The sequence below is a fragment of the Dipodomys merriami genome, unplaced genomic scaffold, assembly GCF_024711535.1.
Source record: "Dipodomys merriami isolate MVZ:Mamm:240054 unplaced genomic scaffold, mDipMer1.0.p SCAF_10, whole genome shotgun sequence".
Classification (NCBI taxonomy): domain Eukaryota; kingdom Metazoa; phylum Chordata; class Mammalia; order Rodentia; family Heteromyidae; genus Dipodomys; species Dipodomys merriami.
The window spans coordinates 45,725,989-45,751,902 of record NW_027202271.1 but is presented as its reverse complement, the minus strand read 5'-3'; the positions used below and the strand labels follow the sequence as shown (position 1 = coordinate 45,751,902).

At 41.1% G+C, this 25,914-nt stretch overlaps 1 protein-coding gene across 3 annotated transcripts in view; it reads right to left on the bottom strand.

Annotated features, from left to right (window-relative positions):
- Positions 1-25,914, bottom strand: part of Plxnc1 (plexin C1) — a 151,474-nt gene that overhangs the window by 84,828 nt on the left and 40,732 nt on the right. For all 3 annotated transcript variants that reach the window (XM_069990080.1, XM_069990088.1, XM_069990097.1), the window contains exon 5: positions 5,646-5,760. In XM_069990080.1, the coding sequence (XP_069846181.1) occupies positions 5,646-5,760 (115 nt within the window). The remainder of the gene's footprint in view (positions 1-5,645; positions 5,761-25,914) is intronic.

The following is a 25,914-nucleotide window of genomic DNA, read 5'->3' as shown; positions in this document are numbered from 1 at the left end:
TGTAAAAATATTTTCCTGAACTGTTTGCTTTATTTAACTCTTACTTTTTCTTGCTTAGATTTTTTTTTTAAGGAAATCAAAGTCTGGAGGAATAGCTCATATACTTTGTTTACATGTGTGAGGCCCTGGGTACAATATCTAGACTTAAAAAAAAGAAATCAACTATATGAGTTTTTACTTTTGTTATTAAACGCTTTATTAGTTAGTTCTGTAATATAGCTTCATAGACATTCCTTAATTAGCCTAATTTTTTTTGTCAGTTGTGGGACTTGAACTCAGGGCCTGGGCGCTGTCCCTAACCCTCTTCGTGCTCAAGGCTAGCACTCTACCTGTTAAGCCACAGTGCCACTTCTAGTGGTTAATGAGAAATAAGAGTCAGTCTTACAAGGACTTTCCTGCCATGGCTGTCTTTGAACCACAATTCTCCTGAGTAGCTAGTATTACAGCCATGAGCCACTAGTGCCCCGCTAATCTTTTTTATATTTAATGTGAAATATGGATCAGATTTGGTTTCTATAGTATAGGCCAGTATTTAATACTTTCTTATTAAATAATTATTTGTTTCCTCTTATTTTATCATATCTGTTCTGTAATATAATTTTTATATTTATTTATGAGCTATATTCTATCATTCTTTATTACTATTTTTAAAATTAGAACATGGACTAAATTATTGTGACATACATATATATATAACAATATATACCTTCAACATAGAATATACACTTAGATATGTTTGTAATCCAATGGGAGTGGTCATGCCTAAATAATTTTTTCCAATATATGCTTTGGATCATCTCCATCAGTTTAGATTATATTGGAGGAATGAATTTTTTGATGCCTATTCAATTTTCACTGAATTACATGAAATCTAGAAAAATTAGTTAGGGAAGAAGTGATATCATAGTAATATTTTTTTCACTACGGTATGTAAAATGTTTCTAGATATATTCAAGGTTTCATATTTTGCAAGAAAATAAGCTATATATATTTATTTATTGGTTGTTGTTTATATTTTGTGTGTGTGTGCACGTGTACATGTGCGTACACATGCACACGCACATGCACACTGCTTGAACTCAGGGCCTGGGCACTATCCCTAAGCTTTATTTTGCTTAAGACTAGCACTCTACCACTTGAGCCACAGCTCACCCTCTGACTTTTTGGTGATTAATTGGAGATAAAAGCCTCATGGATTATCCTGCTTCCACTGGCCTCAAAACGAAATCCTCAGATTTCAGCTTCCTAAGTAGCTAGGATTATAGGCCTGAGCCAGTACCAGCACCTGGCAATATTCACATTTTTAATTGATAAAGTTAAACTATAACAAGATCATACACAGCCTCAACAGACCCAGTTTTGCTCTCTAGTTAGTACCAGGAAGAATGGATTAAGGTAAACTGTTATGAAGCCCAAGTCACTCATTTTAGTATTTTTTTCCAACATGTGTCTCCTGGTAGAAGTGCTGTATATATACATTACTCTTTTGTTTGTGCTTGAATATTTCTGCTGTTTTCATGAATGGTATTTGTTCTATGAATGAAAGTCAAATGTGTTACCTAACACATAGCATGATTATTGATCCCCAAGTATTTATTGAGCATTACATCACTTCAATTTATGTAATTTGAATTTAATTTGAATAGGTTTGGGGGGCAGAACTGAGATTTGAACTCGGGACCTCAAGCTTGCTAAGCAGGTGCTCTACAGCTAAGCCATGCCTGCAGCCCTTTTCTGGTCTGGTTATTTTTTGAAATATGATGACGCCTTCCTGCCCAGGCATATATCTGAACCATGATTCACCTGTTTCAGGCTTCCCGTCATAACTGGTATCACAGGAATTCCCTACCACGTGGGCTGAGAATTGGGCTTATGTATTCCTGGGCTGCCTTGGAACCACCATCCTTTTGATTTTAGCCTCCAAAGTGGCTAGAATTATAGGTGTGAGCCACCCGCACCTGGATTATTAGAATAGTTTTTATTCTTATTTTTTTAATTTTGGGGCCCTGGAGATCAGGCCCTAGTGTATGTTAAGCACAAGCTCTTTGACTGAGTTAGTTTACAGCTCCAGATCTTAGATTGTTTCAAAAGTGAATATATGTATGTTCGGCTGATAGGTAACAATTTAACATTAGCAAATCAGGGCATTTTTCTGTATTTCAACATCCCAGAAATAGTGATTTCTGTTATTTATTTCTTACATTCTAGCACTGAACAGACTGGAAAAGTGGGGTTGATAATAGCAGTGATGGTAGAATTTCTTGTTTCAGTTATGATTTGTAAGAGTGCTTCTAGTATCTCACCTTTAGGGAACATGGTGTTTGGTGAGAAATGCTTTTCTTCATAAATCTTTTATACATTTATTGACATACAACACGGTACAGAATGTTAAAAGCTCTGTATGGTTATATAAACCTGGAGAGTGTAAAAATGGGCTGGTGGCATGGATGATGATGGAAGTGAGGCTTCTTGTTTCTTTTCCACTGTCTCTGCTCTCCCTTGCTCTCTCTATCACATCAACCATCCCACCAAGGATGATGCCCACACTTACAAATACATGTGAATTCTCCATCTTGCTCTCCATGCTCAAATAATCATATAGAGACAAAGCCATAAACATACATTAAAACCTTTTTTCTGGCCTGTACCAGGGTTTGAACTCAGGATCTCAAGTTTGTTCACTTTGTTTGTCCATGGTTGGTGCTCTACCACTTGAGCAATACCCCCAACCTTGCTTATTTCTAGTTATTTTGTATTTGTGGGTGTTTTTTCCATTAAAAAAAGTATCTATAAGAAGTTATATAAAGAGTAATTGTGCAACTCAACATATCACTTTATAAGTACAATGTATCTTGATCAGTACTGGTTATTTGGAGTCTCATACACTTTTCTGCCTGGATTGGCTTTGAGTCATAATCTTCTAGATCTCAGCCTCCTGAGTTGTAAGATTTAGATATGAGCCACCAGCATCTGATAATAGGTACATTTTTTTTTTAAATCAGTATTAGACTATGCTCTGTATACTATTCTGTATCTTGCTGTTTTTACTCAACACCACCTTAGAGAAATCTCTCCTAGACTAACTGGAATTGCTCTAATTGCTTCATTTTAATATGGATTCCACAGTGAAATGAAGATAGGCTATTTCCTAGTTGTTTTATGTACAGAAATAGACTTTTGTTTCTGCCTTGTATGGGAGACCAGACCTGCACTCATGAAACTACTAGAATGCTGTGGGCACATGATGGACAGCTAGCTGATACTCTTTGACTCTAGGTAATAGACGGAAACAAGTGGGGTCAGGCTCATATATCATAATACAGGTAAGTTGTAGATGGCTTTAAGGATAAGGACATACTTTTGAACTAATGTCACGAGACAGAGTCAGATGTATTATCAGTATTATTAAAAGGATCATCACAGAGCTCAGGGATGTAGCGCAGTGGAAGAGCACTTGCCTAGGATACATGAAGTCTTGGTTGGGTTCAATCCCCAGCACCACCAAAAAGAAACAAAGAAATCAATCCAAAATTGTTTCCCAAGAATAGGTTTAGTCAGATTACTAGATTGCTTTTTCCCCCACCTTGAGAGTGATGGTAAGCAGAAAAGAGGGAGGAAAGAGTTGTGTGGGATGACTTTGAGGTCTCAGATGAGCCACAGTAGAACTTGGGGTGGAGAGAAGGCCTGGGGGATGGGGGGTATTGAGGTGGTTAGCATTTACTAAAATGTCCTAGATGAGATACAAATGGTAATTAAGGTATACTAATGAACCCAGAGATAGGTAAGCAAATTACATAAAGCAGCATTTACAAGCTACTTCCTCCCACTTCATGGAGCTGGAGTTGCCCTTAAGTTGTTGTTGTCTTTTTGTAATGACAAAGAGAAAAAAAAATCTTGTATAACCTTAACCACCTATCAGAGTCTTGAGTATATTCAAAGCTCTTGTTACTTTCTACCTTCTGCATTAACATCAAAGCCAGTTTTTATTCAGATTAATGACAGAAATAAAAATTGTAGCCATACCTCTGGATGGATGGCTATAAGGGCCTTTAACACCTCATCTCTGTTTCCTCTGTCCCTGGGGCTTGTAATTTGGCTTTGGAATCCTGCCTCCTTCCCCCACTACCAGGAACAACAGAAAATGACAAGCCTCAAGTAACTTCAAACCCATGAGTTCTGACCAGTTATGGCTTGAAAGCTTGGTTCTTTTATTATTTATCACTCATTAAATGTTCTGGCTCTCCTTTATTAAATGTTAAATCATCTTAAGTGGTATGGTTCTTGCTACTGAAATGGCAAAGTGTAAGGGAAAGAGAATGTGGCCCGTTTCCTTGTTAATGTGACATTCAAATAAAACACAGCCAGCGCAACAGACAGGTCAACTGGCTGCTGATGGGGACTCTGTACAATTATTCATAACACAAGAGCCATAATTAGGGAGAAAATGTCTCCTTACAGCGCCATCGAGATTGCCAGGGAGGAATGCCATTCTCCCACAGGGCAGGTTGGTTATGTGCCTCAGAAAATGCTTGAAAATGCTCAATATATCCTCAGTTTTCATCCAATGACAAGAGCCCGCTGACTCTCCAAGATACTCAATGGCAGTGGTCAAGCCCACACTGGTTATTGCTCCTGGTCTACCATGCTCCCCGGCAGCAAAAGTCCAGACATGTTAGGATAAGGAACAAAACACCATTCTTTTACTCAGCCACATTTAAAGATTGGTTATTTGGGTTTGTTGTGGGGGTGGGAGGGGGGAGGGGGGGAAGAGGATGGGAGGATCTGGCCTTCAAGTGTTCTACCACTTGAGCCACGCCTCCAGATCTTTTTGCTTTTAGGATATCTTTCAGATAGAGTCTCATGCTTTTGCCTAGGCCAGTCTCAGATTTTGAGCCTCCTTACTTATGCATATCTCTGTGTAGCAATGATTACAGGCATTCACTACTACATCTAGGTTTTGTTGTTGTTGTTTTAATTGGGTGACATGGGATCTGGCTAAGTTTTTGTCTGCAGAACCAAGATCCTCCTGGTCTCTACCTCCCAAGTTGATGAGATTCCAGGTATGTGCCATGAAACCCAGCCCCAGGCAAAGAATCTTGTTGACCAGAAGCATAAACTTATATTCTCTCTGTTTTTCAAGTCAAGATGTACTTCTAATGCACAGAAAGTCCACTTTCTCTTTTAATTCAACTATTGAGGATCATCCTTTTTTTTTTTTTTTTGCCCATCCTGGGGCTTGAACTCAAGGTCTGGGCACTGTCCCTAAGCTTCTTTTGCTCAAGGCTAGCGCTCTACCACTTGAGTCATAGCGCCCACTTCCAGCTTTTTCTGTTTATGTGGTGCTGAGGAGTTGAACCCAGGGCCCCATGCATGTGAGGCAAGTGCTTTAACACAAAGCCACATTCTTAGCCCTTGAGGATCATCTTTAACTCATCATGATACAAACTCCCTGGGGACAGGCACATGAGATGACTTGGTTACTACTGTCCTCCCACACCAGTAACCTCATGAATGGACGCCTACAACAAAAGCTGTTCCATTGATGATAGACACTTTACTTCCAGAAGGAAGTTATCATCAGTTGTGCAGGATGAGACAATACCAAGGAAACAAGGAAGCAAACAAACAAAAATCTTCCCTCTTACCTTATCTCTGCTGCTTCGAATTATCTGAATATGAGGACATGTCTTTGCTCCAGATGAAATATCCAGCCAGGTGTGTAAGTTCCCTGCTTGTCCACAATCTCCTCTAAAAGTGCATCTAAAAAAAAAAAAAAGGCAACAAAATAGGAAACACCACACAGCATTAGTTACAACTTTCTCCTACTTGGCTTCAGTACAACATCTTTTGTATAGTGGATTATTGATTTTGCTTGAGGATAGGAGCAAGAGGCTAAAACCATGAAAAGCAACAAGCAAACAGCAAGAATTCTGTTTTCTGGGGTTTTTTTTCTATCATGTCTGGGAGCATAGAACAAATGTCAACAACATGTTGAACTTAGACTCCTGAGCCATCTCTCAAGTTGACATCACCAAATACATTCAAAACACATCCTCTCCAGATTTTAAAATAAAGAGTTCCATTCTAGATATACCTAATGCATGTTGAATAAATTTTAGGCTTGCAATTGAATCGTTTGTATCATTGTTTTGTGTTTCAAAAAAAATAATAGAGCTACTATTTTGCGTTTTGCAGCAGAATGATTAAATTTAAAAAAATATTTTTTTCAAGGGCAGAGTCTGCCCAAGAATTTGATAAGCTATTCCAGAACCATCTGCTGCAGAACATTTATTTAGACAGATTCCAAATTATATCAAAAGATATGGGAGAAATATTTTCCAGGGCCACTTTCCCAGGTCAAGCAGCACAGAGGATGTCCCGTGTACATTTTAAGTTGTGTCCCAGGCCCATTACTTTGATAAACAGATGCTCCTAAGCTGAGAAGTGAGATCACTGGCTTCCTTGATGCTAGGGTCATGCTAGGCCACACTCTAGGTCACACTAACTGGGGAGCTTTTGTCTCACTAGATAGGCCACATCCCAGTAATGAAAATGAACACTAAGTGCTACATTATCTTCCATTGACCTAGGACTCCATAGACATTCCATTGAATAGTAACAAGAGAAGAATGAAACACCCTTGGTATCTATCCCTCCTCAAGGGCACAGATAAAAAGAAAGGGGTGGTGAACCAGTGGCAACCAGAATTAAAAGAAACCGAAAACACATGAATCATGAGACTGAAAAGTCACCAAATGGTGATCACATTCAGCTGTGGGAAGTCCCTGAGAGGATCCCACGGACTCTGGAATAAGGTTTGGATGGGCCCAAATCATGTATCATTGGACTTCAAAATAGACTATTTCTTCTTCTTCCTCTTTTCTTTCCTTTTGATTCTTAAGAATTTAGGCCTGATGGCTTCGTCTCAGAGCTCTGTGCTAATTTGAACATGACCAAAATAGAACAGGAAGTCATTGAGTTTCATTACACATCATCCCCAAGTACAATAGTCTTAGAATGTCATCCACTAGGGAACTCCCACTCCCCATGAACACATGTGGGTCCTGAATCCCATCCCCCACTCCACATCTGTGTCACTTCTTTCCCCAAATACCACCAAAGAGGTTTTCATGAACAATTCTCCAAAGTCATAAATTTATGTGACCCTTGATGGTTCGCTTGTCCGTCACGGACATTAAGTTCAAATTAAACCACTTGCCAATGTCAGGGAGAGTTTGCAATGGAGGGACACTGTACTGAAGCACAGAGAAAAACAGCTTGGCGCTGGTTCCTTATTTATATTTGGAAGAGATCAGGACTGTCAAAAGCTCCCTACCTCTCTTGGGCATTCTGGTTTGTATAAGGCACTTCCTCTGCCTATAAGAAAGAAAAAAAATGCAGCCAATTCTAGAGAGACTGGAGTACAAATATTTTTGTAGGCTCTTAATGCTGCCTAGGAGTCAAGGCCTAAGGCTGCCAAAAAAACAAGTGTAAAATATTTCATACAAATAGTGCTACGATTTGCCAATTTGTAGGCAGAAAACAGTAGTGCCACTGAGCTATCTCTCCCTTTTCTGAACTCCTATAGCATTTCTTGTCAGCACCACACGTTTTGGTGTTTAATCATATGCTGCCTTGAATTACAACTTAACAGTTTCATATGTCTTTGTCATTTCACCCAAGTAAGCATTAAGCTCCTCAGAGGAAGGGAGAACATCTTTAATATTTCTTTAGCAAATCCCTCAGTGTCTGGCAGTGTCAGATGCAAACACTCGGGTTTCAATATATATTTTTGAGTGAATGGAAAAATTTGAAATCTCTATCGGTCCTCTTTCTATGGATATTTTTTTTTCTTTCTCGAGTTTTGATTTGTGTGTAACTCCTCTTGACAGGAAAAAAAGTTTATTTTGTAACCTAAACTACAAGTCTGAATCTGAGGATTAAATTAGGAATTGAGGTTAGTTGAGATTTGAAAGAAAACATAAAAACAAATATATAAGGACCCTTTCATTTTCTATTCTGTATAAGATGTATGCAAAATCTAACCATGTTAAGCACCTAAACAACAATTCTTTATGCCAAACATCTACCTTAGAAATCTCTAGACTTTCATTTCTTGCCTCTCACTTGTTTAAAGAAAATTAAAAAAAAAAAAGCAAACTGTGACATCAAGAATGTATAACCAGATGGTCACCAACAACAATATCTTATTACTTCTCAAACATTGCAGATTGTAAAATCTTCATGACAGCACATTACCCACACATTCACATTTCTCAGATCTCAGAGTGCCCACATTTCAGTAAACAGAATCAGTTTCTTTGAAATCATTCCTTTTCAAAGCTATCACTCTAATCCTTGTGTATCAACAAAAGCAATGGTCAAATATACAAGCCCATAAGCCATAGCTGAAATAACCTTCTAGTCCCTCAGACCCAGCTCCTGGAGAGTCTGAGTCCTCAGTGAGCGACTCTCCAGAGAATGGATTTCTTAACTGGCTTCATTTCAATTTCTTGAGGCCTCAGATACAAGGGGAAGGGAATCTGGATTCGCCTGAGTGTAGACTGGAGGAAATAGCAGGGACATATTTGAGGTGTTGGTTGGTTGGGGTTTTTTTTTTCACTTTTGCCATTACTTTTTGCTCTAGCCTCTTCTGAGAATCTGTCAGTTTGTGCTACTGTAACAGAATACACATGACTGTGTAATGTATAAAGAATGGAGATTTATTTCTTACAGTTCTGAAGGCTGGGAAATTTGATATCAAGTGGCCTGAATCTGGCTGAGGGCCTGTGGCTGTGCCATCCGATGGCAGAAAGTGTAAGGATAAGATATAATGAAAGTCAAAGACAGAATTCACAAGCTTAAGCCCTTTCCTTTTATAATTGGCCTTAATGTATTCATGGAGGGGGAGCTCTCTCAGCCTAAACACTTCCTATTAGGCCTTGCCTCTCAACATTATTTTGCATTCAAACCATTAACATGTCACCTCTTGCCCTAAAAATTCATGACTTCTCCCATGAAAAATAAATTCTTTCCATCTCCGAAGTCAGCTGATCTAGCATCAGTTCAAATGTCCCGAATCCAGAACTTTATTTCAATAAAATATGGGTGAAATCCAAGGCACCATTCACCTTCATCCATGAGCACACAAAACTAGACATGTTATAGGCTTCAAAAATATTCTAAAACACAATGATGAGGACAGGCATAATAAGATAGACTTTCCTGACTTGGAAAAAATTATATTAAGCAAAGTAAGCCAGACCCAAAGAAACATAGGTTGCCTGGTTTCCCTCATTTGTGGTAACTAGAATGTGTCAATAAATCTACAAGCAAACACACTGGATGGTATAAAAAAAAAAAAAAAGATGCACTGGGACAGGGTAAATTTTACAGGTCTCCAGGCATTCACACAGAGAGAAAACAAAGGATATTCTTAGGAGAGGATCACAAAGGCCCAATAGCTACGTGCATATGATCTTATAAAATAATATTTAGCCAAATGAACTCCAGGAAATGGAAAGAAGAGGTTTTCTTTTTTCTTGTTACTGTTTTTGTTTTCTTTTCCTTTTGTCTTGTTTGTTTAGGTGTCTTCAGGCAGGTATGGGGGGCACAGAAATAGTGGGACAAAGAGTGAACAATGCAGCAGTGATACTCACTAAGCCCTATGTTGAAAGTGAACTATATAACTTGTGGGTGGAGACAAGAGGGAAAAACTGGGAGAGAGCTAGGGAAGGGGTGACATTGTCAAAAAAGAAATGTACTCTTTATCTGACTTATGTAACTGTAACCCCTGTGTATATCACCTTTACAATAACCATTTTTTTAAAGATAGACTTTCTGTTCCAAAAAAGAAATAAGAAGAAAGGATAAAAGATCCCATATAAATTCATGCAGTCTTTGGGCCCAGAATAATCTCTACTGACTCCATGTGCCACATCCTTAAAACCCTAGGGAGGTGTCTCAGGCAGTTCTGCCTCTTTGACTTTGATGGACTCAGTCCACTCATCGGTACATGATCATGGGTTGGTCTTTTGTCTGGAGCTTTCTTCCAGGCTGCAGTTGCACAGAGTTGGTTCTACAATCTGAGGTCTCAGGAGCTACCATTCTTCCATGGTCTCCCTAGATATTGCCCTACTATGGACTCTGGGAATTTTTTCCTTGTGTCTAGGACAAGTTTCTGTATGGACCATCAGGCTGCCTATGAAAAATGGCCTTGGAAATCTAAGTAGAGTCCATCACAGCCCCACAGCTCATGAGCACAATTAGTACCAGATAGAGGTTACCACAGCCCATTTGTTGCACCAGGCAGGGTGTTGGCTTAAACTGGACCTCAATCTGCCTGAATCATTGCTGAGGGGCTAAGGACCACTGAGCTAGAATGCAAGGATCCTGGGGTGGCTTGAACAGTGAATATTGAGGTTCTAAGAACAACATTTTGGAACCTTTGCCCTCAAGGTCCCAGCTTACCTTGATGACCTCACAAATGCCATGGAAGTAACTTTGAAGACTAGAACCTGGCTGTCTGCTAGCCATGATAATCATTTTAGTGAATGGTCCTTACCACATTCACACCTCTGATTGGATCTCTTAAAAATGACTTTTTGCTCTTTGCACAGCCAAGCTATACATTTTCCAAAACTTTCCCCTCTGCTTCCCTTTTCATTACAAACCTTGTCTTGCAATTATTTTTCTCCTCTTCCATATTATAATACTCAGTTAAGAAGAGCCATACCACCTCTTCAATACCCTATTTATAAATGTCTTCCACCATCCAGATTTCTCCCACCATTATTCTTAACATCTACCTTCCTCAAAGTCATAGGAATGGACACAATTCCTCCAATTAGGGAATGAAGATGGCCTTTATTCCCACTCCCAAAGCCTTGTTCCTCATTTCCATCTGAGACTCCAACAGAATGGCTTTTACTATCTGTATCTACATGTATTCTGACCATGACCACTTAAGTAATCTCTAGGAAGCTCTAGATTTTTCCTACACTTCTGGTCTTCTGAGTCCTCCCCAAGATCACCCTGAACATTCCACTTACAGTAACTTACTTATGGTTTTGTGGGGGGTTTTCCCCCTAGCTTACTCTTACATATTCTTCCAGACTCTATCCGTTATCATCCTATGGCCACTTCATCATTTGTGTAGCAACAGTTCTACTTCTCAGCACCAATTTTCTTAGTGCATTGAATGCTATAAGAGATTGTTGAAGATTGGGTCATTTGTAAAGTACAGGTGTTTCTTACAGTTCTGGAGATTAGAAGTGTAAAGTTGATGGGCCTATACTTGGTAAGGGCCTTCTTCCTGCATCATCCCATGCAGAAGGTATAAGGGCAAGGAGGGTAAGAGTGAGGGATTGAACTCAAAGTCTCAAGCCCTGTTATAACTAGCATTAACAAATTCTTGAGAGCTACATGACATCTCCCATTAGACCCCATCTCTCAATGCTGTTACTCAGGAGATCAGGTTTACAACATACACTTTGTGGAGAAGCCATTCAAACCACATCAGAAAACCCTAAGATCCCAATCAGTATTTTATTTTATTTATTTTTTGTCAGTCGTGGGGCTTGAACTCTGGGCTTGGGTTCTGTCCCTGCGCTCTTCAGCTCAAGGCGAGTGCCCTACCGCTAGAGCCTAGTGGCTAATTGGAAGTAAGAGTCTCATGTGGACTTTCCTGCCCAGGCTGGCTTTGAACCGTGATCCTCAGATGTCAGCCTCCTGAGTAGCTAGGATTACAGGTGTGAGCCACTGGCGCCAGGCTCAGTATTTTATTTTTGTAGTCCCTAATTCTAGTTAGAGTCTCATGCTTACATGATAAAGCCCATAAGTAGATACAAGCTTGCACACAAATTAGAAAATAAACCCTGTCCGAATGCAAAGGAAAGATCCCTTGAAAAGAAAAAAGTAACAACAAAAATTTAATCTATAAAAAACACTCAACTTGGGGCTGGGAAGGTGGCTCAGTGGTAGAGCACTTGCCTTGCATGCATGAGGCCCTGGGTTCGAGTCCTCAGCACCACATAAAGAAAAAAGCCGGAAGTGACACTGTGACTCAAGTGGTAGAGCGCTAGCCTTGAGCTGAAGAGCTGAGGGACAGCGCCCAGGCCCAGAGTTCAGGCCCCACGACTGGACCAAAAAAAAAAAAAAAACACTCAACTTAGGTGCAAACACTGTGTGTGAAAACTATAAAGTGCATACAGCTATTTAAGAAGGACTGTTCTTATTATTTTATGATATAATAATATGTTATAGAGTTTAATTTATTCAGATAGTAATAGAGTTTGATATTGTCACTCAACTAGATAAAGACAAGGACCACCCTAGAAAAAAATGTATGTTCTAACTCTGTCTAGTCTCCAACTGATGGACAGGGAGGTCCTAGACACTTCTAAGTTTTCAGTTTGAAATTCAGAAAGTCTTTTTGTATAGTGAGTTTACTTTTGGAGTAGGTGGAAATCTGTATATCCCATAATATCTTGAATAAACATCCACCAGACAATGATAACGACATAGAGAAAGCATTAGTCTGACAGTACTATTCTGAGTGGGCACAGTTAGTTTTCACCACAAACTCATTTTTCTTTTTTTATTTATTTATTTTTTTTGTGACAGTCCTGGGGCTTGAACTCAGGGCTTAGGCACTGTTCCTGATCTTCTTTTGCTCAAAGCTAGCACTCTACCACTTTGAACCACAGCTACACTTCTGGCTTTTTCTGTGACTAACTGGAGATAAGAGCCTCACTGACTTTCCTGCCCAGATTGGCTTTGACCTCAATCTTCAGATCCTGAGTAGCTAGGATTATAAGTGTGAGCCATTGGTGTCAGGACATAACCTCATTTTCTAAGGATGAAACAGAGACCCCAAGATGTACAGAAACATGTCCAGCTCATACTGCCAGTTGACAGAGGGCTGACTTCAGAGTCATAGATTAGGCCACCTAACCACTTGGCTTTGTACATACCTAACCACCATTGTATTAAGATCCTCAGGGTAATTCCTGCCTCTCTAGGCCTCTCAAGTGCTTGCAGGGTGGGCCTGAGCCAAAAAGAGACAGGAATAGGGCTCCTAGGACCAGAAAAGGTGTGGTAGGGCCTTTAGGATGAATTGAGTAGCAAAGATGAAGGGGGTAGGGAAAGAATGAGATAGGAATTGTAAAAGGCTTCAAATTTTCTCTATCAATAGCAAATACAAAGCATCCAGTTAGAGGTCAAGATTGCAGATGGCCTCAGATTTACAAATCTATTATACTCTTTTAAGAAAGGCTTGTAAACCATCTGTTTGTTATATGGAATGGATTTCTCTCCATAAAAATTATATTAGGGTTCCAGATTAGGCCACAAAACCTAGTTACTCATAATGGAACTTCAATACTATGTATGTTGCAATGAAAGAGTCATGGAAAACAAGGAAGATGCAGCCATTTGCATTATATAGCAGTTTTTCTTCTTTTTTACTTATTTGTGTTTCTGCTCAGCTGGTAGTCTGGGAAGAGTGCCCAGCTGGATCGACTTTTAAATTTATTATTACAGTATTGTATTTGTACAGCATTTCTATTTTTTTAATAGGCATGGCTTAAATTATTAATTATTTTCATGCCAACATAAAGGACAAGGAGACTCACCTCTGTAAAAGGAATGGGGTTTCCAGGCAGGTAGAATCCACATAAGCAGGGCTTAGAGACCTTGAGGATCTGACTCTATTAAGCTAGACTCTCAGTAAAAATTTACCACTTACTCAACCTTGAAATAGAAACTCTGAACTCAGAAATTCAACTTCTACTTCCTGCCACTAGGATTTCATCAGCATCCTCTAATCTAATTGTTCACGAAAAGCAGACAGTCCCTGAAGAAATCTGATAACTAAATATCAGGTAATTGGTTGGAAGGTGGGATGAGTGTGACCTGTTCCAAAGATTCTACACTGATATAATATCAGAAAACTTTTAACAAGCAAACAAACCCGCTTCTCTTTCACAGGGAACTGCATCATGCTGAGGGATGGTTTTGCTCCAAGAGCAGCCCAAGGTCTATTACTAAGTGATTTCAAACAGATGTCTGCATCTGTAGGAAAGGCACCAGAGCCCAAAGGAGGGACCAGGTGGTCTTCAGAATCTGAGGATTTTCATTACAATTGCCAGCCCATGAGATGAAGAAGGCAACTCCACTAAATGGAAGAGAATAGGAAGTTACTGTGACAAACTAAACTCTGAATTAAAGGCTCCCTGAGTTAGGAAAGAGGAATGCCAAAATATAAGACCAAAATAACTTGCTAAGAAAGCTGAAAAATTGGATCCTCATCACTGGAGCTGCAAGTCAGTCTACATGATAAAACTATGTTAATAACAGAGACAATTTAGAAGGCTTTAAGGGGGGAAAAAAAGCAAAAACATCTAACTTGCCAGGCAACATCTTTTCACATGATTTGATTCATTTATTCTTCACCACAAAACTATGAAGCAGCTACTATAATTTCCCCTGCTATACACATGGGGGAAACTAAGGCATAGGGAGCTCCATATTAGTCCAGGTGCTGGTGGCTCATGTCTGTAATCTGAGGATCTCAGTTCAAAGTCAATCCAGGCAGGAAAGTCCATAAGACTCTTATCTCCAATTAAGCATCAATAAAAGACATAAGTGGAGTTATGGCTCGGCTCAAGTGGTAGAGTGCTAGCTTTGATCCAAAAGCTTGGGGACAGCACCCAGGCCCTTAGTTTAAGCCCAAGGATTGGCAGAAAGAAAGAAAGAAAGAAAGAAAGAAAGAAAGAAAGAAAGAAAGAAAGAAAGAAAGAAAGAAAGAAAGAAAGAAAGAAAGAAAGAAAGAAAGAAAGAAAGAAAGAGAAAGACAGAAAGAAAGAAAGAAAGAAAGAACGAAAGAAAGAAAGAAAGAAAGAGGGAGGGAGGGAGGGAGGGAAGGAGAGAGGAAGGGAGGGAGGGAGGAAGGAAGGAAGGAAAAAGAAAGAGAGGAAGGAAGAAAAAAGAAAGAAAGAAAGAAAGAAAGAAAGAAAGAAAGAAAGAAAGAAAGAAAGAAAGAAGGAAGGAAGGAAGGAAGGAAGGAAGGAAGGAAGGAAGGAAGGAAAGAAGGAAGGAAGGAAGGAAGGAAGGAAGGAAGGAAGGAAGGAAGGAAGGAAGGAAGGGAGGGAGGGAGGGAGGAAGAAAGCTCTACCTGATTATCCTAAGATCACAGAGTTAGTAAGTGAAGAAGTTGAGATACAAAACCTTACAGTGAATCAGGTCCTGGTAGCTCATGCCTTTAATCCAAGTTACTCATGAGACTGAGATTTGAAGATCACTGTTTGAAGCCACTCTGGGCAGGAAAAGTCCATGAGACTCTTTCAATAAGCTAAGAAAAAGGTGGAAATGGCACTATGGCTCAAGTAGTAGAGCACTAGCTCTAATAGAGATTCAGGTATAGCACTCAGGCAGAGTTCAAGACCCAGGACTAGAAACACACACACACACACACACACACACACACACACACACACACACACACACACACACACACACACACACACACACACATTCATGCAGTATAATTTCAAAGTCCATGTTCTAATCTACTATTTATATTATCTCTCACAATAGCTAACATCAACTAAACCCTTTTGTCCTAATCTGCTTTGTGCCACTGGACAGAATTCTACAGACTGTGTAACTTTATAAAGAAAATAAATTTATTTCTTACAGTTCTAAGGCTGGACCATTTACTGTCCAAGGTTGAACAGCCTACAACTAGTGAGGGCCTTCTTGTGTTATCCCACAGTGGAAAGTAGAAAAGCACTTGTGTCTTGTACTTGTGTGCAAGACAGTCAGAAATCAGAACTTGGGCCTGGATCCCTTTTTTAACTGGCATTAATCTATTAATGAGAGTGGAGCCCTCACCACTTCCCATTAAGCCCCACCTCCTAACACTGTTGCATTGGGATTATGTTTCCAACACAAGCTTTTTGGGAGACACACTCAAACTGCAGCATCTTCATAATGCCATGGGCTTAGCATTGTTTGGAAGAACTCATTAACCTTCACAACTACTTTGGGAAATGGGCCTCAATGTTAGCACCTCTGTGGTAGAAAGAAGAGAACAGAGGTAGAGAGAGGCCAGTTAGCCTGGTACCTGTTCTGGTCTCTATACTCTTACTATTAATGACTACTGTATCAAATTATACAAAAATTACATAGGCTTCCAGGGCAGCAACATCATAAATGCCAAAGTGATGGTAAATAGGCTCTCCCAGGTCCTGACATATAGGAAAATGTCGATTCTATTACATTTCTCAATGTGTGTTCCTCAGATTGTTTGGGGTGTTAATGTTAAAGTAGGGTTCCATTGCCAAGAATCCATCTTCTGCATTCTATCTTGGCTCATCGCCTCTCACTTGGTGAGAGAAGTACATGCGAATGCTTCTGGCTGAGATCTCCCTCTTTCCAGGCTCCAGTATCTCTAATCAACCTCCATATCTAGGCTATCATGAAACACATTCTGATCATGCTGTCCATGCTCAGTGATCTCCAATGACAGCCCTTCACCTAACCTTCCAAGTGCTTTTCACAACTCACAGGCTATAGCATGTTCTTCCATGCACAGTTTTCTACCTCACTGTGCTCTGGCTTCTATCATTCCTTCCCAACTCATTCCTGGGTAATACCACATTGGTGTACTACCAGAGGTTCTTTACCTAGAGTTCCCAAAAGCACAGCTCTCTGATAGCTGGCATTGTGCCTGATAGAGAGCAGGCATTAGGTAAACACCTGTAGCAACCATGTCAGACCCTTGAAAACATTTGATGTTCCCACTGCCAGGAATGCCCAAGGGCCTGAAGTTCTGGGGTGAAATTGTAACTCTTGTTCAATGGCTAGTTCAATGTCACTTCCTGACCAGTCTCCAAGCAAAGTGGTTGCTTTCTCCTGAGTCCTAACAGCATTTTACTCATTTTTCTAAGTAGATACAGCACTGTACTAGCAGAGGATTGCCTGTGCCTCCCACTAGACTGCAAGTCCTCCAAGAATCTCAGCATGCCTAGGACTAGTGCTTCACCTGGCCTTCATTTTGCAAATATTTACTCAGTGGCCATTTGATGCCAAGACTATACCAGGGGACACATCAATGCACATGCCAGTTAAGGCTTGGAGGTTACATTCTAGAGAAGTACACAAACAAAAATCACATGAGCTGACAACCACTAACAATCATTTCAAATTAAATTCAAATATTCTACAGAAATAAAAGGTATAGTAAGAAGGAATTTACTTTTGATAAATACATGGTTTCATCTTAGAAAGTTCAAGACTGAGAACCCTGTGCACATCAAGAATAAGGGGAAGAACAGTCCACGTGGAAGGATCAGCATGTATAACATCTCGGCACCTCAATGAAAGGGACTAGTCTGTCTAGAACTTCCTGAAGGCATGGGGGAGAAAGTGAGTCTGCCACTTGCAAACCTATGACCTAAGCAAGCAATGTGCCCTCTTATGTTTCCACCTCATGGAGTCGTTATAATATTGCATCACTAAATAATACTAATTGTTATTAAAATATGAGCAAGTGAAATAAAATGTAAGCAAGAATTTGGATGGCATATTTCCCCGTATATATACTTATTAAATATAATATATTTATATATATACATATACTCTCATTACACAAAGACATCTATATGCTTCTATTATACAACGCACATATATGTATGTGTATGTACATAATACACATATATACATATGTGGGCATATGCATGCATGCACATACATGTATATAGGTGTATGTGTGCATATATATAGTAGTAAGAAAGGGAGCTGGGTAATAAGGTTGACCAGTTGTCCATTTGTATTGTTTACACACACTAGCTCAATAATCAATGTGCTTTTCTAGGTAGAAAGGCCAACATGGTTCAAAGCTTATTAGAAAATTCTTAATCACAAATATCTTTCCCTCCAAGACTCAGAGACCTTTTGGACTCCTTATGCCATAAACAGCAGTTATTAGAGCATGTATTTGTTGGCTGTCTACTTCCCCTACCAACCTCTGGGTTCTCTGGGGCACAGCCTCATTCATCTTTATTGCCCCCAGGGCCTAGTATAGGACCTGGCCTATGGTTGATCCTCAATGAAGGTTAGCTGAATGATATTAATTAAATTTTAAAGTGATGGAATTCTTATCCATGTCTCCATGATACCAGCATAACTTGTTTCATTGATTTTTGTTCAGTAGGTTGGTCTGTTAACTGGAATGGTGGAAAATTGGCCTTTGTCTGATTTTGGAGCTGTTTAACACACATAAAACACATTTGCACACTGAAACACTCACAAAAATAGGATTTGTGGCCTTCACCCCTGTGGTTCTTTAGTGGGAGAGGAGTGTAGTAAATGTTGGCATTTTTTATTTCCAAATGCAGACCATATGCTGAAGAATTTAGGGAAGGCATTAGAAAAAGTAGGTAACGTAGAAATAAAAAAGGGAAAATGATGTCTCTTGAGTCAGGAAGGTCTGGGTTCTTCTGCTCTGTCTTACATTCTCTGTGTCACTGAGGTACATTCCCTGGCCCCTGTGGGCCTCATTTCCCCAATAACAAACAAGTGGCAGTGACATTCCAACCCCCTCCTCCCAAGGGCAAGAATGAGTCTCACTCTCAGTCTACCGAAAATGTGCAGGCTCTATACAGCAGAAGGAAAACATGTAACCCTTACAAAATGTCAATAGCAGAAACCAAGACCTTCAGGCAAGCCTCCAGCATGTCTCAATATTGTGTTTGAATGTGGAGGAGTTGCTGGGAACAGGACAAATACTAGGTCACAAAGACAAGTGAAAACATTTGAGGAATTTTTAAAAAGCCAATCAATACATACTTAGGAAAGTGCATGCCGCCTGAGATAAGGTCATTTCAAAAAAAATCCATTCCATTAAAACATATATTTACTAAAAGAGTATTCTTAATGGGGCTTGTTGGAAGTCAGAGAGCAGCAATTAGAGAAATGGCACAGGTAAGTACTGTTGTTGGGATGCTGAGGTTTGAGGACCTCAGTGGCCAAATCTACCAAGGTGAGCATCCTTCCCACTGAGGCAGCCAGTGCCCACTGTCTGGATGCCAGTGGTAAAGCTGTGCCCTAGCAATTCTATCTCCTCTTCACCTTCCTCTTTGCAATGAGCAGGATTACATCACAGCTCTTCTAATAGCTGAAGATGATCCTGGGGACTCAGCTTGACCCCCCAAACCCCTCTCCAGTGTTAAGAGACCTCCCCAGTGCCTTCTAGAACTGGTTGTAACCCAGATGCACAGGTTTGGCCTATGTGGGGGTAATTCAGCAGTGCCCCAAGGCCCCAATAACATTTCCCTCTTCGCTCCCCATTGCTTCTACCCCACAGACACTTGTCCTACTTGCATCAACACAATTAGTCCGCACAATGGGGTCCTCACACAAGAAGGAGGGGCCACCCCCAAATCCCATGATTGCTGTCATTAGAGCTGCACTGGACCATAAAGAATTGTCACCACACAGACTTCAAGCCTGGGATCTGCAAAAGGACACATCCAGAGTTGAGAAGAAAGAGGAACAAATGCAGCCTTAGAATGCTCTTCCATCCTGAACTGTCCTCATGGCCACTCTGCTAAATACTGTTGTCACCTTTGGAGGGGAGAATTTCCAAAGCTGAGAGGGATCTGGATAAAGTCTTGATTTCAAAGTTCCCTTTCCAATGAGGCCTTCCAGGACTTCTAGTCTAAAACTATAACCTCCTATGAGTCCAACCAATGTTCCCTGTCACTTTTCTTGACTTTCTTTTTCTTCATAACACTGACTGTCATCAGTCATTCTATTCCCTGTTATTTTTTACTCTAACTTCCTTCAGACAGTGGAGTTAAGTGGTCTGCCCAAGAGGCCTGCTCAAGACCTCAGAATGTCACTCATTTCCTCCTGGACTTAAGGTATACAGTGACTTTCCCTCTAGGAGGAAGGAGAGAAAGATTTAGGCACACACAGGAAAGGAAGTTCTGCACAACTGAGGCAGAAATGGAGTTAGTTTGCCACAAGGCAGAAAATACCAGAAGCCGGATACTGAACCTAGGCTGAGGACAGATCAGAGGGACCCCAGCCCTGGTGATCCTTGATTTTCTACTTCTAGCCCCCAGAAGTGTGAAATCAAGTATGCATTAGTGGTGATCCAAGTTACCAACTCTGTGGCCACTTGTGATAGCAGCCCAGGAAGCTAAAATACCTTATTAAGTCTGGCACTGGTGGCTCATGCCTGTAATCCTAGGTACTCAAGAAGCTGAGATCTGAGGATCATGATTCAAAGCCAGCCCAGGCAGGAAAGTCCCTGAGACTCTCTTATCTCCAATTAACGACCTCAAAATCAGAAGTGGTGCTGGGTGGCTCAAAGTGGTAGAATGCTAGCTTTGAGAAAAGAGCTCAGGGTCCGAGACCAGGCCCTGAGTTCAAGCTCCGCAACTGATCTTCTCCTCCACCCCCCAAAAAAAACAAAAACCACCTCATCAGGTGAACCTGCATGGAAATAGGGAACTTATTCATGGCAAGTGCTGAGAACTGAGCACTTAGGATGATGTCTGACACACACTAGGTGCTCAACAAACACCCGTTAAGTGAATATACACATGTTCAAACCTTCAAGGAGAGGGGTTTCTACAACTCATAGGTCCTAAAGTTCTCAGTCAGTACAAAAAACCATTTGAGCTGTCGATCTCAAGCTCTCATCTCTCCGATGACATGAGAGATACGTCTCTTTCCTGTCTCTCTCTTCCTCTTTCCTGCAATGGTAGCTAAGGGAATGGCTTGGGAATTAGAGTTCAATCTGGATTTGAAGGCTATTTCTGCTACTTGTGTAACATGCAGTAGATGAACAATTGCTCTCAAAGAGGGCCACATCCCTCATCCTTAGATGTTATCTTACATGGCAAGGTACTTGGTAGCTATGATTAAGGTGAGTATATTAATTTTATTTTATTTTTATTGTTATTATCAAAGTGATTTACAGAGAGATTACAGTTACATAAGCCAAGTAAAGAGTACATTCCTTTTTGAACAATATCACCCCTTCCCTCACTCTCTGCTGGAAGATGAGTACATTAAGATGAAAGGCCCTTATAAGAGCAAGCAGGACAGGAGTCAAAGATGGGAAGACAGAAACAGAGTTCAGAGCCAGAGGGAACTGGAGATGCCACACTGATGGCTTTGAAGATGGAGGAAGGGGCAGCAAGCCAAGGAATGCAAGCTGCCTCCAGAAGCTGGAAAAGACAAGGAAACAGATCGTCTCTACAGCCCCCAGAAGAAATACAACTCTGTCAACACCTCGATTTCAGCCCAGCGAAGCCCATTTGTGAAACTGTGACTGTGAAACCCAGACTTGTGAAACTCCAAGAGCTATATAATAAGGTCATACTGTTTGAAGCCTCTGCTGATAGGTGACAATAGCAGTAGGAAACTAAATACAATCTCTACCAGTCTTCCCATCTACAAAGTGGGGTTGGTAATAGTACTAATGTCAACCTGTTATTCAGTTGAAATGACCCCTTTTACAATCTCATGTAGAACAACCCAACAACAGCTGAATGCCTCAAACAGGGACCAGAGGATTCCTGATGATCTTTTACCGTCACATGGAATAGCCATGAAGAATATAGAGTGAAGATTAAGTAATCAAGGCGAGCATCCAGCCATCCCATAATCAGCATGCCTGGGAGCTCTGTCTCCACCTAAGGTATTAGGTGGAATATTAAGGGAAAGGACACTAAGGGTAAATGTGGCTTTTTCTGGGTGGCCCATTTTCTGAAGAGGGTCCAGCCCTGATTCCATTACTTGACAGACCTAAGCAAGTGGACCCCCCATGGTGAGGTTACAAGAACATGGAATTTGGAGACTTGGCCACCAAGGAGATGAACCAGAGAGACACAGGAGATGAACTGTCTTTACAGCACACAATGAGGGAAGTGGCCTTGCACGGATGTTAGGGCGGGGGGAGCGCGGGGGGAGTCTGGTCCAGCTGATGCAGCTGATGCCTAAATTAATGCAATTCATCTTCTACATTGTCAACAGGATAATCTTTTTGAGACACAAATCTTTTGAAGGCACAGCCCTTTGCTTTAAACCCTCTAATGAGTTTGTAGCACACACTAATTAAGTCTAAGCTCAGAGCCCTTCACATCCTGGTCCTAGCTAACACCCTTATCCTCTTCCTTCCTCCTTCAGTCTGTGAGTTAAGAACAAGATCCAACTTGCTGTTCCCCAGCCATCCCTCCAGACAGAATTGCTGCTTCTGCCTCACACTGTGCCCTTGGGAAAAGTCCACTCAGCCTTCAAGGATCGATGTCAAAGGCCAGTTCCTCCTGGAAGTCTTTCTCAGCCTTGGGGACAACCTGGAGCTCCCTCCTTGGCTGCTATCTTCAGTATTTCCTGTGAAGCAAGCCCTGTGCCTGAACTTTCATGGTCACTATCTGATTTAATCCTCTCCACAGCCCTCTAGGTCCTACCCTTAACTCTACAGAAGGAGAGATTTAGCACAGAGAAAATAAGAAATTTTCAGGTCACACAGAAGTCTAGGTTCCATTTCAACAAAGCTAACTGTGGGATCATTAATGGCTTTTCCCTTGGCTGGACCACTCCTGCTGCCAGTATGGCTGGCTTGTATCTTTGGTGCCCCAAACAAGACTTTCCTCTTACATTGTACTCAGTACATTGTACTCAGTACAGACCATTCATCTGGTCCTCCAAGCCAGAGGTCTGCTGCCCCTCTATCCTATAATCTCAGCAGCAAATTCCTTGAGTTGCTGGTAGAGTGGAAGTGACTCACTCACTGTACATGCTGAGACTCAGCCCTGGCGGCTCTTGGAGAGCCATCTGACCTGGGAACCTAGCCTCTGCACTTCAACCTAGAGGCTGGGTCACTGCCTGGACCACAGGAAGAGTTTGTAGTAGGTTTGGGCATCACTTCTTTATTTTCTTTTGTGAGGTCTTGGATCAAGAAAGAAAGAATATATCTTCCAGAAAAAGAAAAAAACCCACAATACAGTGGCCACCTGGATTATTTTATTTTTCATTTTATGGTCCTATTTTTCAGTGTGTCAGACTCAAGGACAAATCCAATTAATCATGAAGTTCTGTCAATACTAGCTTCCAAATAGCCCTCAAGTCCACCCACAGCTTCCCACTCCTCCAATCCAGTCCCCAGTCTCTGGCAATTCTACAGCTGCCTGCTGACTGATCTGCTGGCATAGGATAGGTATCTCTTCATGTCTGTCTTGCACCCGAGTCCTGACGCTAAATCACAGCTCACTCTTCAAATGCAAGTTCTGCTCTGGCTTCTCAAGATCATTCAACAAGTTCTTTAACATGTCTTACAAGGCTTTCCACCATCCATTCCTGTCTACCTCACCTCTCATTTCCCATCATTCCTCTTCTATATATACTATAGGCTCTCCTGTACTGAACCTCCTCTTGGCCTTTGCCATTCTGTTCTCTCTATAAGCTTCTCTTGCTTCCTCTTGACCCAGCTGATACCTGCCTACGCTTCTGCAGAGATATCCCCTCCAGAAAGCCTTCCTTGACGTTTACATTTGAGTTAATTTTTTTAATATAGCTCCATGAGAGCCTATGCTTCCTCTCTGTGAGTCTTTATTATACTCTATTTCATCCATCTCCTTTAATTAATGATAGATTAGTTCCTTGCTCCCAATTCTCCAGTCCCTCCTGTACTACAATTAGACACCTCTACCATCCTGTGTCATGTTCATTTACAATGTTTCCTACTATAATAGGTCTAATATATTCCTCTGCCCCATTGAGGAGGTTGGGCTTGGCTATGTTGGCAGGCTTTAGCAATGTAATATCAATAAATACCATGCAGATTTTGAGATCATGACATAGGTTACCCTGGTGTCTTATGCTTTTGTTATTTGTGTTAACAAGAGTGTTTACAGAAGAAAAGTATGTGAAGCAAACTGAATTCAACCTGCAGTTTTGACCCAGACCCCCACATGCCTCCCCATAGCCCAAGAGCAAAAAAAAAAAATGTAAATATGTATTTGTTCCTGTATACCATTGAGAATTTGGGCTTGTTTGTCATGCAGTGCTATTGAAGTAGAGACTGACTGCTACACTTACCTACTTTCCTTCACTAGATTTCAAGCTCCATACAGACAAGAAAGAACTATCTCCAGCACTGTGCATCAGGCTTAACACACATAGTAGATACTTAATAAATATTGGTGATTAGGCATGCGATTGAATGAATGGATGAATGAATGAATGAATGCCAGCCATTGACAGGACTGCCCCCTTAGCTGGCATGTGACTTCCCTCCAGTGAAGAATGGCATCTGGTTTCTCTCAAAACACTAAGCTATCTTACTTCCCACACTGGGATCATGGTAGGTTTTCAACAAATACTTGTTGAAATTAAATCAGTTGAATTTTGTGGGCTGGCTGGGGAATCAACCCTTAATTTATGGCATTGTTTCTGGGGGGAAATGAACTCGGCAGGCCAAGGAAACTTGCAAATGAACTTCTGGAACAGCACCCCATGCATGGGTTCAGGATTGCCAGTTTTGTGGGGATCCACAACTGAACACATGTGTTAAGCACTGCAATAGGGGAGAGGGTGAGAAACAACTTCCAAACCCCAGATATTCAGCCTGCAAAAATTCACTCTCCACCCACACAGACAAATTCAGCACAGGTTGGATCTGAGGTTCCCACAATAAAATACTAGACTTTTTAGAGCTCATTGTTTATCAGATTGCTTTTTATCTGCTTATTATACTGACTGGGTGCCTATTCTTAACCCTCCCAGATCAAAAGGAAATTAAACTCATTTTCTTGCTCTTCTTCCCCAAATGAACTTTCTAGACACACATACAAGAAAGTTCAACCTTCTCAACAGAGAAATTATTTTTTTCTAAATAAATCTGTGACATTTAAAACAAACACAGTGGGATGTTCTACAGTTATAAGCCAACACCCCCTTTAGAGTTCCTCATTTTGAATGGTTCTGGGAGCTTAACATGAGTCATGGATCTGAGGCTTAATCTTATTTCATCTTAGGCCAAAATAAAGACATTTGGAAGCCCAGGGATGGGCCACTGCTCCATCACTCCATGACTTAATACTTAAGTCTCAAGTCTCAATCTGTCATTCCTTCAGCCTACCAATCACTTTAACTACCTCATTTAACATGTGTTTTTGTCTTGTGCCAGTACTGGGGTTTGAACTCAGAGCCTGAACAGTGTCCTTCAGCTTTTGTGCTCGAGGCTGGTACTCTGCCAGTTGAGCTATAGCTTTACTTCCAGCTTTTGCGGGATGATTGGAGATAAAAGTCTCATGGACTTTCCTACCCAAGTTGGCTTCAAGTGATAGAGTGCTAGTCTTGAGCAAAAGAAGCTCAGGGATAGCACTCAAGCCCTGAGTTCAAGCCACAGGACCAGCGAGAGAGAGAGAGAGAGAGAGAGAGAGAGAGAGAGAGAGAGAGAGAGAGAGAGAGAGAGAGAGCAAAGATAGGAGAAGCAAGTTATAGAAAATAGTCTTCTATTGAAAATAGACTTCTCTGATATTCCCCTATGCCTGGATCTAACTGAAAGTGGCTCTTGCCTGGGGACACGGCTTCTCCATGTCCTACCAGAGCTGGCTGCTACCTCTCCCTATCATAGGTGGTCCACTTCAGGCTTACTGCCTCTTTGAGACCCTTTGTCTCTCTTTCTGAGCAGATATCCACAGCGTAGCCTTCTCTCCCCACCCCCCACCACTGCCCCTGGGCAACTTCCCTCCATTTCCTGACTTCTTCCCTCTACACTTTCTTCAGCACTGGGCACATCCGTGTTCTTGCAACTCCCACACAGATCGCTGAGCCATCTGATGGACTAGTGACCACCTCCATCAGTTCCTTGACCCCTCCGGGCCATCTGTC